The 17,173-nt window shown below is 39.3% G+C and overlaps 1 protein-coding gene across 1 annotated transcript in view; it reads left to right on the forward strand.

The window, feature by feature from the left end:
* The window catches only part of ctnnd2a (catenin (cadherin-associated protein), delta 2a), a 278,083-nt gene that overhangs the window by 220,925 nt on the left and 39,985 nt on the right, over window positions 1-17,173 (forward strand). The window contains exons 16-18 of the mRNA XM_056364392.1: window positions 7,851-7,968; window positions 10,598-10,780; window positions 14,670-14,843. Coding sequence (XP_056220367.1) covers window positions 7,851-7,968; window positions 10,598-10,780; window positions 14,670-14,843 — 475 coding nt within the window. The remainder of the gene's footprint in view (window positions 1-7,850; window positions 7,969-10,597; window positions 10,781-14,669; window positions 14,844-17,173) is intronic.

The raw sequence follows: 17,173 nt of genomic DNA on the forward strand, positions 1-17,173 counted from the left end.
CTATCATTTACATACATATACACTCATGAGTAATGCAAAAACCAGCATGTAGGTGCTCACGTGTACGCTTACATCATCTATAGTCTAGTTTCTAATAAATTGGAGCATAAAAGTGTAAAGAATTACTGTACTTTCCGTTTTGCAAATATCAACTTAGAAAAACTGAGCTTGCATGATGAGGTATGGCTGTGCAAAACTAGTCAACTATAATATAAAAAAACTTATTTGGAAGGCCTTTAACTGGTCCACAGCATTTCATCTTTATCCCCAGAAGGAGAAAGTAAAGAAGTAATGCACACTTTAATTAAGGCTCTATGTTAGTTGTCAGGTGGAAATATTTACAAAAGAAAATGTTTTTTGTACATCAAGACCTTTGTGGTGCAACAGTGTGTTCAAGACATTAAAATCCTTTTTGTTCAGTCAAAGTAATATTGAATAACTTTAACTTAAAATTCTTGTCCAACCATCACAATGGTGAGGACCTTTTCAAGCACTCTACATCCGTCCAAGTCTAAATTCCCATTTTGTGAAAGTTCTCTTCCATTTGTGTTGCACAGCCAGGAGCTTTTGCCTCCACCAATGATAAGAAATCAGATAAAAAGCTTGATGGTAGAAGTCAGCATATTCAAGGCTGAGTGTTAAAGCAATTAATTATCCACCCTCTCTATTCCTCACAAACCCACCTCCTGTCTTTGGTGCTTAAACATTAGTCAAGGTGAAGTGTTTTCACTGTTCTGTTGTTTTATATCGACTTGACAGAGAATTGTGTCTCTGCTAAGCGGGTTTTCCATCGTATGCTTGTTTGCCCATTAGCATTCAAAGCGGGTGAAAATGACTTGACCTTCTCTTGGAAGCAGGGAGCCATGAACGTGAAGTTTTAATTGAGTTCTTGTGCCCTCCCCTCTGTCTCTCTTTTCTCTCTTTCTCATCAGTACAATAAATGATTAACCTCATCTCATAGACTAGTGAAACATTTGTGATCTCTTTATTATGTCAATGTGATGGATGAACTTATCCATTCATACCATTACATTGGCTCCTCGTTCACATTGCTATTGTTATTCTCTTGAGTCTTTTTTGACATTTCACCTTAAAGAAAGATGTTTCAACTCATGTTACCAGACTTCAATAATTGATTTGTTAATTATTTTGATTTCTTCCTCTCTGTTTTGCCAGTTGATAAGAGTATCTGGGTGAACCACATCCCATTATTGGTCACACAGCATAATGGAGGTTCGGTGCAGCATTGTCCTCAAATAAAGGTTTAGTGTTTAACAACTACTCAATAATATAGAGAAATAAAATAAAAACATAAAAGCCATGTATATTCTCACAGTTGCATTGTAGGCTATAGTTGAATGGTATGGGGACACTGCCATATTTGCAAACTTTGTTATTGCCTTGTCTTAGTCCCTCGTCCTTTTTTAAGACTCAGCCACAAGAAACAGCTGTTCGGAGATTATATTTAAGTAGTTTTGTTTAAGAAAGTGAGCATAGGTTTTAGTAAGCAAATAAGTTCCTGTTATTGGCTGGATCGCAACAGTGGGGCCAGCCTCATAATAGAAAGAAAAACATTGGTGCAACCATGGCCGCCGGTAAGGATGTCAAAACTGGTGGATGAGGAGTAGTTTGCTCTGAGGAAATAAACTAAACTACAGTAATTCTCCAGAACAAACACATCAAGCAGCAACTGTCTACTGCACACAGAAACGATACCCCCCCCCCCACACACACACACACGCACACACACCTCTCTATATCTCTCTCTCTCTTTTAGCTGTCTCTATCACACACATTCACACACTTTCACTTATAAGGTTGTATTTGTTAACTAGAAAATTCCAGGGAAATTTTGAGTGCCACGGGGGCTACTGCCGGGATGAGTACATGATTTATTTCCAGTGTTCAAAAGTCACCCTGATCATGGCACGGCTAATGTAAAGCTAGCAGAGCTTGGAGAGTTGGTTATCTGGTTGCTAGGCGCACGCACGCACGCACACAGGTCAGGAGCTGCCGTTGCCATGGCAATGTGAAAATCTGCCCAGAATTTGGCTTCTACATGGCTTCAAACAACTGCAAATTATGAGAAAACCGTTACTTCTTTTCATAAACCGAAAAGACCGTGCCAGACACTGAAGCCAGAAGTTTCTACAGTCTCTATTTTATTCAGATATTCCTTAAAATGAGTGAGTAAGCTTAGTGCGAAGACAGAGAGAGATTCTTTTGAAAAAAAAAGACGATTACATTAGGTGTCAATGAGAGTGAGACAGGTATTGCTGCCGGACTCGGCACCCCCGTTTAAATTTTGTGCAGACCCTGCCTGTCAAAGTTACATTTTATGAATCCCAACAACTATGTCTACATTTTCAGAAAGAATTATTTGTCTCCTTTTTACGGTTTGGCCGTGAGCTCGAGTTAAAAATAAAAATAAAGGTTATTTTTTACTGCTTCACGCACTCTAGCCAACTGACGCTTTCACTCTAACTTTGAAGAAAAAGTGATTTGCACTCCTCCTTTGAGTGCTCACAGTGTGAAAAGTTTACATGTTATGTAAAAACAGTTCCTGTCTTTTTGAGAGAGCAGAATTTTTCCTCCGTTTTATAGTTTGAATCACATTTCTACGTGCAGGTATGAGAGAGCTGGGTGACTCAGAAAAAAGGTGCAATTTTGTCGAAAAAAGGTGGGTTTCTAAAGAAAATTCCAATGCATTTCTAATGCATTATTTATTCCCGGTTTTTTGGGAATAACTTTGGGAAAAATTGGAATTTTAACACCAAAAGTCATAGCACCCCTTGCGGGATCAAGACGCACGTTTTGATGTATATATTACCGGGGTTTTCTCAAAGCTGCGGGACGAGTTACGTGCCGAAATTTGGCGGAAGAATAATAAACCCGAAACAGAAGATTAATAGCTATTCTAGCTGTAGAGGAGTGCCTTGGAGCTGAGCACCCGTGGCACTAATGAGAACAAAGATGTAATTTACAGTAATAACACAAGAATATATTGTATGTACACACACATATATAGATGTGTATATATTCACATGATATACTGTATTGAATCACTAATTTAACCAAGTAAGATAAGACAAGTACAGTAACAGCTATTTTGCTCCACCTAGCTCCAGAGGAACTATAGTGTGAACAGAAAGAGGACTGAGCCTCCATCAGTGCTGAAGCGGACCATAAAGAGAACTGAGTCCTCTTTCAAATGAACACAATGCAAAAATGCAACTGAGTCTCTTTTCTGTTGGTCCACTTTAAAGGACTGAGTTTGGTTTGTTTAAAAAGGACTATATGTGAAAACGCCATAATATCCTGTCGCTTCTTCTTTCTTTCTGAGTTATCATTTTACAATTTAATATAAAAAATAACAATGCAGTCTTTGTTTTTAATTTATGTGTTTGGTGATTTTGTCAGACGACGCCACGATTATAAAATCTGAATTTTTGACGCAGCAGAGCAGCATCTTGGAAATAGCTTGAAAGTTAACGCGTAGTCTTAATGGACCACATTTCAGTCACTATTTCAAACTTTTTCCATTGTCTGACAACAGAAACAGAAGACTATGTAAATGAGAACCGCTTTATTGAAAATTTGTCTATATTAAAATACTGTATATGGGAGCACAGAGAGTAGGAGAGAATTAAACATAAAGAACTGAACCTGGTTGAAGCTAGGCAGAATGGAAATAGATGCAGTTCAGCCATATACTAGGTTTTGGCCTACCCTTTTTTAACATTAGATTGGGTCCCTTAGTGATAAACTGATCCATTTTCAGAAGCAGCACAGAAATGAATACTGACAAACTCATGTAGTTATAAAATCACATTCAGCTGTTCATGGACAACAGTTATAGTCCTTCAATATAGCCAACAGATTATTTAGTTAATAACCTTAAAACCTCTTCGCACTCATCCACTAAAGTGAACCTACCTCCCTATAGCAATGTTTTTCCACTCTACAACTGTCACTACACTTATAGTGGCAATATTGTTTAGTAAAATAGTTTTACAGGACATCACTATCTCTTTCAATTGCCACTATTCAACTGAATTGAGAAAAATTGATGCTGACTGTGACTATGTTGAGAAAATATATTGAGTCATTGTAACAATGAGGTCTTAAGAATGCATGTCTACATTTGTACATAGACGAACACACACATACTACACTATGCTTGTTATGGCTCTCACATTGATTTCTGTAAAAGATATCTACAGCATGATGCACACACAGACACATTCTACACTCCCAAAATTTTCTTGCTTTTATATTTCATTGTATAGTATTTTTGATCAGAAGTTTGACAGGGAATTTCTACTGCTGTAATTGGAAAATTAACTTCCAAAAAGAAAGCTGTGTATGAAATTCTGTTTCATCTGTCTGTTTTTGTCTTTATAGTACCAAGGAAATGCAAAGTATACTCTATATCACTCAGATTTCTGAATTTACCTAAATCATATAGCATCATAATGTATCCATGTACTCACTCCAGTGCAATCTTTGATATGCTTTAGTCAATGGATAATGTTAAGTGACCTTAAATAATTCAGGTGTATCTGTCTATTCTTTTCTTGTGCAGACTGTAGTTGATATAGCCTATGCATCAGTGAACATTATGTCTTCTTAAAGGCAGTTTTGTAAATCATTTTATATTATACTTTCATTCTGCATATATTTGTATGTATAGTCAAATTAAAGGAAAAACCAACATAAAGTGTCTAAGCAAGGTGTTGTTCCACGACGTGCAACGAGAAATGCTTCAATGCTTCTTGACAAGAGTCTGAACTCTACTGGAAGGATGAACACCATTCTTCCAAAAGATATTTCCTCATTTGGTGCTTTGATGATGATGGTGGAGAGCGCTGGTAACACATCGGTCCAAAATCTCCCATAATTGTTGAACTGGTGACTGTGAAGGGAAACTACCCATGCACAGCCATTATTAGTGTTCAGGTGCTGGTTGTTAGCGGGAAAGACTAAAGTATAAATCAAACAATGCTTTCCCCCTCCAGCTTCATCAGGTTCACGCTCTATAATTACAAGAGCATTCACAGGTGTGATAGAGCCATACATGTAGCTCATATGACCAGTCATCGTTACCTTCATTTTGTCATTATTCAGGTTTTCAACATTTTTGTCTAAACACTTAATCACCCTCACTCAGGAAAGAACTTTAATCTAAAAGAATTCATCGGTCTTTCTACACGTCATATATATCTTGAAATGCCCATGTGGCTTTATGTACAGTGGGTACGGAAAGTATTCAGACCCCTTTAAATCTTTCACTCTTTGTTTCATTGCAGCCATTTGCTAAAATCAAAAAAGTTGCTTTTATTTCTCATTAATGTACACTCAGCACCCCATCTTGACAGAAAAAAACAGAAATGTAGAAATTTTTGCAAATTTATTAAAAAAGAAAAACTGAAATATCACATGGTCATAAGTATTCAGACCCTTTGCTGTGACACTCATATTTAACTCACATGCTGTCCATTTCTTCTGATCCTCCTTGAGATGGTTCTACTCCTTCATTGGAGTCCAGCTGTGTTTAATTAAACTGATTGGACTTGATTAGGAAAGGCACACACCTGTCTATATAAGCTCGCAGCGCATGTCAGAGCAAATGAGAATCATGAGGTCGAAGGAATTGCCCAAGGAGCTCAGAGACAGAATTGTGGCAAGGCACAGATCTGGCCAAGGTTGCAAAAGAATTTCTGCAGCACTCAAGGTTCCTAAGAGCACAGTGCCCTCCATAATCCTTAAATGGAAGAAGTTTGGGACGAACAGAACTCTTCCTAGAGCTGGCCGTCCAGCCAAACTGAGTTATCGTGGGAGAAGAGCCTTGGTGAGAGAGGTAAAGAAGAACCCAAAGATCACTGTGGCTTAGCTCCAGAGATGCAGTAGGGAGATGGGAGAAAGTTCAACAAAGTCAACTAACACTGCAGCCCTCCACCAGTACGGCAGAGTGGCCCGACGGAAGCCTATCCTCAGTGCAAGACATATGAAAGCCTGCATAGAGTTTGCCAAAAAACACATGAAGGACTCCCAGACTATGAGAAATAAGATTCTCTGGTCTGATGAGACCAAGATTGAACTTTTTGGCGTTAATTCTAAGCGGTATGTGTGGAGAAAACCAGGCACTGCTCATCACCTGCCCAATACAATCCCAACAGTGACACATGGTGGTGGCAGCATCATGCTATGGGGGTGTTTTTCAGCTGCAGGGACAGGACGACTGGTTGCAATTGAAGGAAAGGTGAAGGCAGCCAAGTACAGAGATATCCTGGAAGAAAACCTCTTCCAGAGTGCTCAGGACCTCAGACTGGGCCGAAGGTTCACCTTCCAACAAGAAAATGACCCTAAGCACACAGCTAAAATAATAAAGGAGTGGCTTTGGAACAACTCTGTGACCATTCTTGACTGGCCCAGCCAGAGGCCTGACCTAAACCCAATTGAGCATCTCTGGAGAGACCTGAAAATGGCTGTCCACCAACGTTCACCATCCAACCTGACAGAACTGGAGAGGATCTGCAAGGAAGAATGGCAGAGGATCCCCAAATCCAGGTGTGAAAAACTTGTTGCATCATTCCCAATAAGACTCATGGCTGTACTAGCTCAAAAGGGTGCTTCTACTCAATACTGAGCAAAGGGTCTGAATACTTATGACCATGTGATATTTCAGTTTTTCTTTTTAAATTTGCAAAAATTTCTACATTTCTGTTTTTTTCTGTCAAGATGCGGTGCTGTGTACATTAATGAGAAATAAAATGAACTTTTTTTGATTTTAGCAAATGGCTGCAAAGAAACAAAGAGTGAAAAAATTAAAGGGGTCTGAATACTTTCCGTACCCACTGTATGTAGGCCAAACTAAGCACAGTCTCAAATTGAGAGTTGCTGAGTATAAGGCTGACATTAGAAATGGAAACATGGATTATGCCATGCCAGACACTACAAAGAGAAAAACCATTGGTCAGCTACTTCCCTAAAATTTATTGGCATTCATCTGATTAATCAGCTTTTAAGAAGGCAAGCATTTTGGGTTTTTTCAGGGTTCTTCTTTAATTTGTTACCATCTGTATATTAGACTGAAAGTGTTGTTATTATGGACTGAGCTCCAACAGGGGATTTATAAGGGAAACACAATATTCAGTCTAGCTTGTGCTATACTGTATATCCCAGTGCCATATCTATTTTATTGAGACAGACAAAGGAGTCAGTGTCTGGTACTGAGCATGTCTGTATCATAGACAGCCACACGTTGAAACCCAAACAAATCCAACTCAACACCACCCACCTGTAACTCTAGTTCAATTAAAATTCTATTCATTTTTTCCTTGCATCATATTGGCAAAGCTACTAATAATAAATGGAACAATATTGTCAAATTATCAAAGCAGCGTTGGTGTGAGTGTTGGATCTGAAGTTCAGGCACCAACTAAAGTGGCTTTTTTTTTTTCCTTTCCCTTTTCTTTTTTCTTTTTTTTCTTTTTTTGGACTCAAGTCAAGTGCTTTAAATTGAAGCGAGCCTTCGGGGCATAGATTGAGATGTATCCAGAATTTTAATGCTCCCTTTTCAATTGTTTAGTTTAGGGAGAGCTGCCAGGTTTCCCAGTATCTGTCTCTCACTTGCTCTATGTCTCTCTCTCTTCCTCTGTCTCTCTACATCTCTCGTAACAAGCTTTCTTTTTTCTTTCATCTGTTCTGTCTTATCTTCCCTCCTCACCAACTCTCTTTCTTTCTCCATTTGTTTTCTCTTTTTTATTTGGCAAACACACAGGCACATACTTACGCACATATAAACACTCACACACACACTGACAGTAATCTTTGTGTGTGTGTTGCAGGAATGTAAGCTCCGCAGGTGAGGAGGCAAGACGAAGGATGCGGGAGTGTGATGGCCTGACAGACGCTCTGCTCTACGTCATCCAGACATCTCTGGGCAGCAGTGAGATTGACAGCAAGGTGTGTGTGTGTGTGTGTGTGTGAGAGAGAGAGAGAGAGAGAGAGAGAGAGAGAGAGAGAAAGAGAGAGAGAAGCTTTAAACATTTCAGGTAGTGTTTATTTAATGTGGATGACTAAATTCATTCATGCTTTTACATGCTTTATTAAAACCACACTAGGCAAAATTATCACACAGTTAATTTGTATTTTCATACAAAATCACCATGTTAGGCTGCAAGAGAGGAAAGTGTCTCATTCCATCTTTTATAGACAGAAAAACTCAAAATCTTCTCAGTGCACAGAAGGTGAAAAAAAAAACAATGGCTCAACCTCACTCACTGCCAACAGCAGCCACAAGAAAGAGGAATTTTAGTTTTCAAGAAGCGTTCAATTCACTTCAGCTCATGTTTTATTTAGGGCAAATTAAACCCTCAATTTTAAAGTGTTGTGGCACTTCTTGCTGCCAATTTAGCTCTGCTAGTAGTCAAACTTGAGTGGCTTTATGTTCACTTTGTGTTTTTCTGTGTGAGGACATGTTCATGTTGGTGTACAGTGTATACAGCATGTGTGTTCATGACACACTATGTGTGGGCCAGTCAATACTACATTAACAGTGTTATGGATGACTGACTTCTCAAGGTCTCCCTGTCTCCCAGCCTTTCTAAATGGCCATCCTTAATCACTGTTTAACCGCCCGCCCCTCTCCACCATCTGACTGCAGTCACCAGAGGAGTGCTCAGTAACAAAGACTGATTGGCAGGTGAACCAGCAAGTGGTCACAGTTGCAGTGGTGATCACATTAGCCACATGCTCATTTTGTATTCTGTATGGCTTTTTGCCTTTTCTTCTTCTTTTTTGCTCATCTGCTTTGCCCAGACATGCTCCTCCTTACACTGTTTGCTCATCTGTTGGCAGACTGATGTGATCCATCATTAAAAATACTAGAAAGTAGATCTTGAGGATTGAACAATATATGATAAATACTGTATATATTAGCTCTACTTCACCAATACTTATTCATATATTTAAAAAAAGGTGTAGTTATAACATTGGTGTCTTAGAACAAGAAAGCAAAAAATTACTAAGAAACACAAGCTTGGGTTGTTCAAATAATATTATAATGGATTATAATAGACCAGCTCATGTGCCAATGCAGTTGTATAAGCAGTTTTGTCTCCATTATTGGCCTCACAAAAATTCCCCTCACTCTCATTCTATGGATTTTTCAGGACTTGGCTCTGTCCTCTCTGCCTTTCATGTTCACACGTCCAGACAGAAATGCACAAGTTCAGAGAAATATTCACCATATGAAATGTTACAATAATGTTTTATAGCTGATTGTCCCATTGAACACATTTTAAAGATTACTGCTATGACTCTGTAAGGAAGTTTTAGAGACTGTATATAATAGCACACAACTTAAAAGCAATCAACAGATAAATTAAAATGATTGACTAAGCACATCATTTTACATACATAACCAATATAATGCTGACATTTAATACATTATTTGATATTGTTATTTAACAGCATACAGCATACAGACAAAACCTTTCAGCAACAAAATGTCAGTCTTCTGTCATTAATATCTTTTGAAGATTATTATACAGAGGGTTTTTTTGTGTACCTGAGAAAGACCCTGAATCCCTTCCTAGTTGTGGGGCTGCTGTTCTGTAAGTGACACCAACCTCTGACCTTCCTGTGGAGAAGTACCATGTAATCATTTTGAAACTGAAATCAAGAACCTTTTTATTCCTTAAACCATGCAAGCGGAAAGAATAGGGTACGGAATAAGTGTGAAATAACAGATCGAAATACAAAATGTCACAGCAAATTGTAAATAAAATGCAACTTCTCCTACATCATTCTATAACAGCATGTGAATATAATTTCAGACATGACTGCAGCTCACTGGAGTGAGACATTGTTTTGTTTGTTGCGTCTCTCGAGGCTCTTCGATTACACTCCTTAGTTGCTTTTGTATAAACTAACAGTCAGACAGAGAGATTGATGATTCGTCTTTGTTAATTTCCACTCCGTTGACTCGATGACTCCCCCTTTTCAGTGATAATAAACACACACGCGCGCACATCCAAGTACACACTTAAGAATAGACAACATGCACTGTAAGAACTGTTTCCTCTCATTCAGAAACACACGCACAAACACACTCATACAGTATGTTCCCAGGCTGGTGGGTTCATCTCTAAACTTGGTGTTTAATGGGGTGTGATACGATACATTGGGCTTGTCATTTTTCCTCATTTACCTGAGTTTCTTCTAATCTCATTTGAAAGTCAGAGCTAACAAAATACAAAAGCATATTACCTATAAGATTATCTTTCTTCTCTCCTCTTTCTCTCTTTCTGTCTTCCGCTCTCTCCATCTGTCTGGCTCGTGGGTGGGGGTGGAAGGCTCATAGTGTAAAAGTGTGAGAGTGGGTGTTTTTATTAGCATGCTTTGACTTTGACTTTGTGCTGTGTTTTCATGCGAGATGTTTCATTAAATGGCATCAAACACAAATCTCCTGCCTCAGCTTTCACGCTTTATTCATTTATATCTCTTATTTCATCTCCTCTTCCTTCTTCCCACCCTCTCTTCCTCCTTCCTCACTTCATTTTTCATCTCTCCCATCTCACTTCATCTCCAGACTGTAGAGAACTGTGTTTGCATTCTGAGGAACCTATCGTACCGCTTGGCTGCCGAGACGTCCCAGGGCCAGCAGGGGGGGTTGGAGGAGCTGGATAGCCTGCTGTGTGATGCCAACGGTCGTGATGGAGAAAGCTCGGGCTGTTGGGGCAAGAAGAAGAAGAAAAAGAAGGGAGCTGACCAGGTGATGAAGGAGAATGGATGGGTGGATGGAGCAGGCGAAACTTTTACCCAGTTTTGTTTTTTGAAAAACCAACATGTATGAGTGTTGGGGCACCACATGCATCCAAAACAGCTTTCGTGAAGTGTGGTACTCTATTGGATGGATGAACACCATTGTTCTAAAATATTTGGTGTTTAGATGACAGTGAGAGTACTGTGTGATACAATCTCTCTCAATACAGTTGAGATTTGGTGAATGTGAAGACCACAGTATGTGATATCACAAGATCTCATATGAAAACCATTGAGTGACCCCTCATCCCCTGTATGGATGTGCTGTATGTGCACTCTATGTTTCTCCGCTTGTTTATTCAAATTTTTACTTTAATTTTCCCTCATCTGTGTATATACACATGGGTGCAAAGAGTAAAGAGGTCAGCTATCATGATGAAACAGGAATGAAGCATGAGTGGTTCAAGCAGCCTTGCCTTCAACAGGGACATGTGTGGTAAATAATGGAAAACAGGGATGAAAATCACAGATCACAGAGTATTGCGAAAGCTGTGTTGAAAAGGCTTCATTTATAATTTATTGGCTCATAAGCCAAATTTTTTTGATAATCACATAACACTTTTTAACCCCAACTTTTCTCATAAAAGCATCATGATTCTCTTTTTACTCCCTCCTCCGTGCTGTCTATTCTTTCATGCTTTTTTCAGGCTGTGAAGATAGAGGTAGACTTTCCCCCCTCATGTTTTCATGACGTCAGATGCATACCTGACCAGCATGCAGCATTCTTACACTAGGTTGTGAGTGTGTATGTTAGAATTGTCCATGGGCCCAATCCAAATTGATAATTGAGACCCAAAGTGATATATTCGATCCACTCCCGACTGGGCATTGTGTATTTACTTGCAATGCATGACATTCATGGATGATCATTGGCACAGTCAGAAAGAAAAAGAAAGAAATTGACAAATTGTTATGGAATTACTTTTGGAAATAACCAAACCTGTCTCTGGTCAAGCCAGAAAGGGACTTGAAGCTGATCTGAAACCAAGTAATGTGTCAGAACCCATCAGGTTCATGTCAGATAACACCTGTCTTTTTGCCTTAACTGTATATATGCTCTATATAAGCCTGGATTGAGGTATAGGCAGTAAAGCATAGCTTTATACAGACAGATAGCAACTAGACTGAACTCAGAGGTATTTGCCACAAATATGAGAGTAAGGGGTAGTGGTAAAAAAAAGAGAGACAAGCAGATGATGTGAGAAGAAACCAGACAAGAGAGAGAGACGGATAGGCAAGGAGAGAAAAACAAACAGTAAGACTGTAATGTAGTAATTATTTAGGTTCAGACAGTAAGGCCAAGCATAAATACTCCCAATCACCTGGAAGACATACACACATTTTCTTTCTATCAGGGATATTCAGTGGAATTCAGTTTTGGTAGATATTCAGCAGTCTCTTATATGTCTGCTCAAAAAATTAAGGGAATACTTAATCATGACAGTATAACAGTCAGTTAAACTTCAGGGATATCAATCTGTCCATTTAGGAAGCACAAGTGAATGTGGATCAATTTCACCTGCTATGGTGCAAATGAAAGTGACAACAGGTGCAATGGAGAGGCAAAAGCAAGACAATCCCCAAAAAGGGGGGTTCTCTCCTTATTATCCTTCCTGACTGTTTTGCCAGCATCCTTGTCACAACTGGTAGCATGAGGCAGAACCTGCAGCCCAATCAGGTTGCACAGGAAGTCCAGCTCCTCCAGGATGGCACATCCATACATGCAGTCGCAAGAAGGTTTGCTGTGTCTCCTAGCACAGTCTCAAGAGCATGGAGGAGATACCAGGAGACCGGCCGTTACATGAGGAAAGCTGGACAGAGCTGTAGAAGGGCATCAACCCAGCAACAGGACCAATACCTGCTCTTTTGTGCGAGGAGGAACCGGAGGAGCACTGCCAAAGCCCTACAAAATGACCTCCACCAGGCTACTGGTGTGCATGTTTCTGACCAAACTATAAGAAACGGACTCCATGAGGGTGGCATGAGGGCCCATCATCCTCTAATGGTACCTGTGCTAACATAGCACCGTGCAGCTCGAATGGCATTCGCCCGAGAACACCAGAATTGGCAGATCGGCCATTGGCACCCTATTTTCTTCACAGATGAGAGCAGGCTCACACTGAGCACATGTGACAGACATGAAGTCTGGAGTGTATATATTCCTTTTCCTCTTCTTTTTTTTTTAAAGAGCTTCTAGTGTTGTAAATGGGAAACAGTGTTTTAATCCAGCTATCTCACCAGATAACTACTTTCCTGGCATTGGTAAACAGAGCAGGTGTAACCCAGCGAGTAGATCAGTTTTTCCATAGAAGAATATGTAGAGCTTGAAGCTCTGAGAATTTAGCAGTTTTAGTGTTTTACAATTCTTAACCACGCAGATACAGGATAGAAAAAAAAGATATATCAGTCAAATGGACAGTATGGAATTCACCTTTTTATAATAAAAAGCTTGTAAGCTGCATATGAAATTGTTTCTCATACTGAAACAAATACAATTGAACATGTTTGATTTACTACTTATTTTTCAGAGAATTTTAGATACGCTAATGAAAATTATACATTCATATTTAGTATTTAGGATGTCTCTAGGCAACCAAAAGTAGAAGCAGTTGATGCCCCTTGTTGTAGTACCTCTACAGACTTCAAACTATAAGAATGCTTTGATTTTATGATCAGAGAATCTATGTATAGATAAAATCATGCACGCATGCGCACACATTCCACAGCACCTCTCTCAAGACACACACTAGCCTAGTTTACCTTGAGACAAGGCAAAGAGGAGGGGAAGCAGTAGAGCGAAAACGAGAGGGTCGATAGGGAAGAGGAAAAAATCAGAACTGGAGTGAGGAGGATGGAAACAGAATAAGTAAATAGGGAGAGAGGAGTATATGGAGAGGTAGGCAAACAAGAAAGAAAGGGAGAAACAAATCAAAAAAAGAGAGAAAGAAGCAACAAGTGAGAAAAGTTGGGCAAGATATAAATGACAAGCAGCAGAGAAAAGAGAGGAGAGACGTAGAAATAAAAGAGAAGAGAGAGATGGCTGTGGGTTCATGCTCACATAAAAGCAGTGTGGGCATATCACTCAATAAACATGTTCAAACATCAGGAGGAGAGGGGGAGGATGGAGGTAAAGGAAGAAATGGGGTGTGACACTTTAGCTTTCCTGCTCAAAGCAAAAGTAGGAGTGAAATATTGTCTCATAGTCTCTCTTTCAAATGCGTCTCTTTTCTGTTTATGCTTTGTCCTTTCCTCTCCATCACCACTTTCTTACATAACAGGTGTACAGGGAGTGATTTACACTCTCTCAATGTCTTTGACATTTTAATAGGTTGGAGTGTATATTGTGGAGAAGTAGTTTGTTGTCAGACACACATGCAATCATTGTGACATAACACAAGCACTTAGACACGAGAATATACAGTATACTTATCCACAGATATCTTTCATGAATATAGCAAGTGTGGAATCAGATCATATGGTAAAAGCAAATGGGAAGACTAGGAAAAATGAATGAACAGTGTTCTCTGCCCCTTCAAAACGTGTTTAAAGGGTTTTAAGAGTAACTGCTCACCCCCTTGTTTTAGCTGACCTACAGTGCTTTAAGTTTTCGCCTTTCTGCAGTCATGTACAGGTTTAATCCAGAACATTGTGACATCACACATAAGCCTATGAAACTATGCTTTTCAGCCTGGTGTTATTCTGTAAGCGAAGTACAAAGCTGTGTAAATGCAAAAAATTGTTATTATTGAAAAAGAGTTTACAATGTTCACTCAGCTATCTCATCATGACAAGGATTTAACATAAAAAGTCTGTCCCAATCTGTCTCCTATCTCCCACAGTGGGATGGTGTGGGCCCTTTTCCAGACACGGCAGAGCCTCCCAAAGGGGTTCAGATGCTGTGGCACCCCACCATCGTCAAGCCCTACCTCACCCTGCTGTCTGAATGCTCAAATCCCGACACCCTGGAGGGAGCAGCTGGGGCTCTACAGAACCTGGCCGCAGGCAGTTGGAAGGTAACAGCTTGATTTAAAAAGCTTTCCAAACTGTTTATCTTCTTATTTCTCTTTTTTTTTTCTCTCCAATGTTTATTTATCAAATCTCAAATAAACAAATACAAGTAGAAATAAAGGTCTTTTTCCTGTTCCAACCCCAAATGTCATCTGAAAAGTTAAAACCTAAGTCCTGTTTAGTTCTGATAGTCGACAAGGGGGAGCAGTTTAAGTTTGAAATGAAAGAATACACACCTGAGATCGATCCTTTTAGGGTAGGGTTTAAAGACAGAAATATGTCAACAGGGTTGTGAGGCAGGTTTTCCTGGACACAAAATATCTGACTTGTAGCTAGCTGAAAAAGTGGGTCCTGGGTATAATAAATTTATCTGTTAGTTGAGCGAAAGATGCAAAACATTTATTGATTGAGGTTTTAAAAACATTTTGAGCCCTTATTATGCCAAGACTGGAATCAGCCATCAAGAGTGGAGTTAGCAAAGAAATGGACGGCTGCAATGGGATTATGAAGAGAGGGAGCTTAAAAAAAATGTTTTTCTGAAACTGAGTTCAAATTCACAGGGATGACTGATAACTGGGTGGCCTTTTGGTATGTCTGAGGCAAGGCCAAGTGCTGCATGCAGTAGCATCCATAAAGATCCAGGCTGGACATTAAGGTTCCAGATGAAAATGCATCCAGTAGGACGAGCAACAAGGGTCTTGAAGAAAAGACATTGAAAGACAATGAAAAAGATAAAGAAACTCAGACAGAAGTGTTATCTTAACAGAGTTTATTCGCCCACTGAGAGAATGATGACCATTTGGCAAAGAGCTGTTTTGCTTGGTCCAGTAAAACAGAGTTTCATCTCCGTTTGTAACTGTAAAATTGACTGAAAAATTTCAACGATTCTAGGGTGGTTATCAGAGAATTGGCAGGCTTAGAGAGATAAAGAAGCAAGTCATCAGCATACAATGAAACTTTATACCCCCCCCCCCCCCTATCGCAATAACAAACATTCATAATAACAAAGGCTGAAGGGATATATATATTGATTCAATCAAAGACACAAAACATGAACCAAAACTAAATCTTTCAGAAGTCCATAAAAAGATAACTCCAGTCTCCTCAATCAAGTGCCTTCTTTGTGTCCATAGAGAAAAGGCATTTAGATTTATAAGGTTTTGCAGAGTATAACATATTAAAGACATTAAATAACCAACAAATATTTAAGAATGAGTGCTTATATTTTTATGAATCCAGTTTAATGGGGTTGGCTTTTCAGACACAGCCGGCAAACCAGTGGTGTAACTTCAGCACTTAGCCATGTGGCATTCGGCTGACCAATGGTGTAATTTCATCAGTCAGTCAGTCAGTCAGTCATTCAATCCATCAGTCAGTATGGTTGCGGTCCAGCCAAAAACAGTTGAAATCCCCTCAGAGAATTAACAAGTGAGAGATAAAATCAGGGAGCAGAGAGAAACAAATGTTAAAAACTAAAACATCATCCGACTTAGGGGCATACAAATTAGCCAGAGGTACAGCCTTGCTGAAGAGTTTTCCCAAGACAATAATAAAATGCCTGCTTTTATCTGAGATAGTATTGGATGGTTAAAATGGTATAATCCCATCAGTGAAAATAGCTGTTCCCCTAGCCTTGGCCCCAAACTGAGAATGAAAAAGCTGCCCTCACCATCAATTGCCCAGACGCCACAGATCAGCATTATGCAGGCCTCTTGAGGAAAGGCCACACTCAGGATGATTTAGTCCCTTGCTATTAAAGCTAATAAAATTGAGATTACCACTCATACAGTTGTATAAAGGGTCTGTAAGAACTGAAAACGCAGCAAAGCCTCACTGTGCTTCTAACAGGGGATGAAACAAAGATAAACAATAAAACAGAATAAAAAAATTGCAAATAAAAAATGCAAGGACAGAAAGGCAAAAAATGAAACAGAGAAAAAAACGTATAACAGAACCAATGGCCATCTTAACACTCCTCCCATGTCCCACCCTTCTATTCCCCATCGTTCCCTCCCTGTTTCCGAACCACAGTAATGCTCAAAAAAAGAGCAAAATCCACTGTATTTGAAAAGTAAAGACCAAAATCAACCCTGTTATAAGGGATTTACAGGGGTCTAGAGCAAGTCACCCTACAAAGCAATAAACAGTGAAAAAAAGTTTTAACAAATTCATTGTGCAATTGTTCCAAGCAGGTTGTTAAATGTAAAACAAAAAGGATCATAGAACATGAAAGAAAGAAAGAAACATTCCTCATATTCCAAGAACAGACCTGAAACATAAATATCATAGAAGCCAGGAGTATAATAATGAAAATATACTGTTAACCTCATTCAAA

Source organism: Seriola aureovittata, chromosome 20, assembly GCF_021018895.1.
Source record: "Seriola aureovittata isolate HTS-2021-v1 ecotype China chromosome 20, ASM2101889v1, whole genome shotgun sequence".
NCBI lineage: Eukaryota > Metazoa > Chordata > Actinopteri > Carangiformes > Carangidae > Seriola > Seriola aureovittata.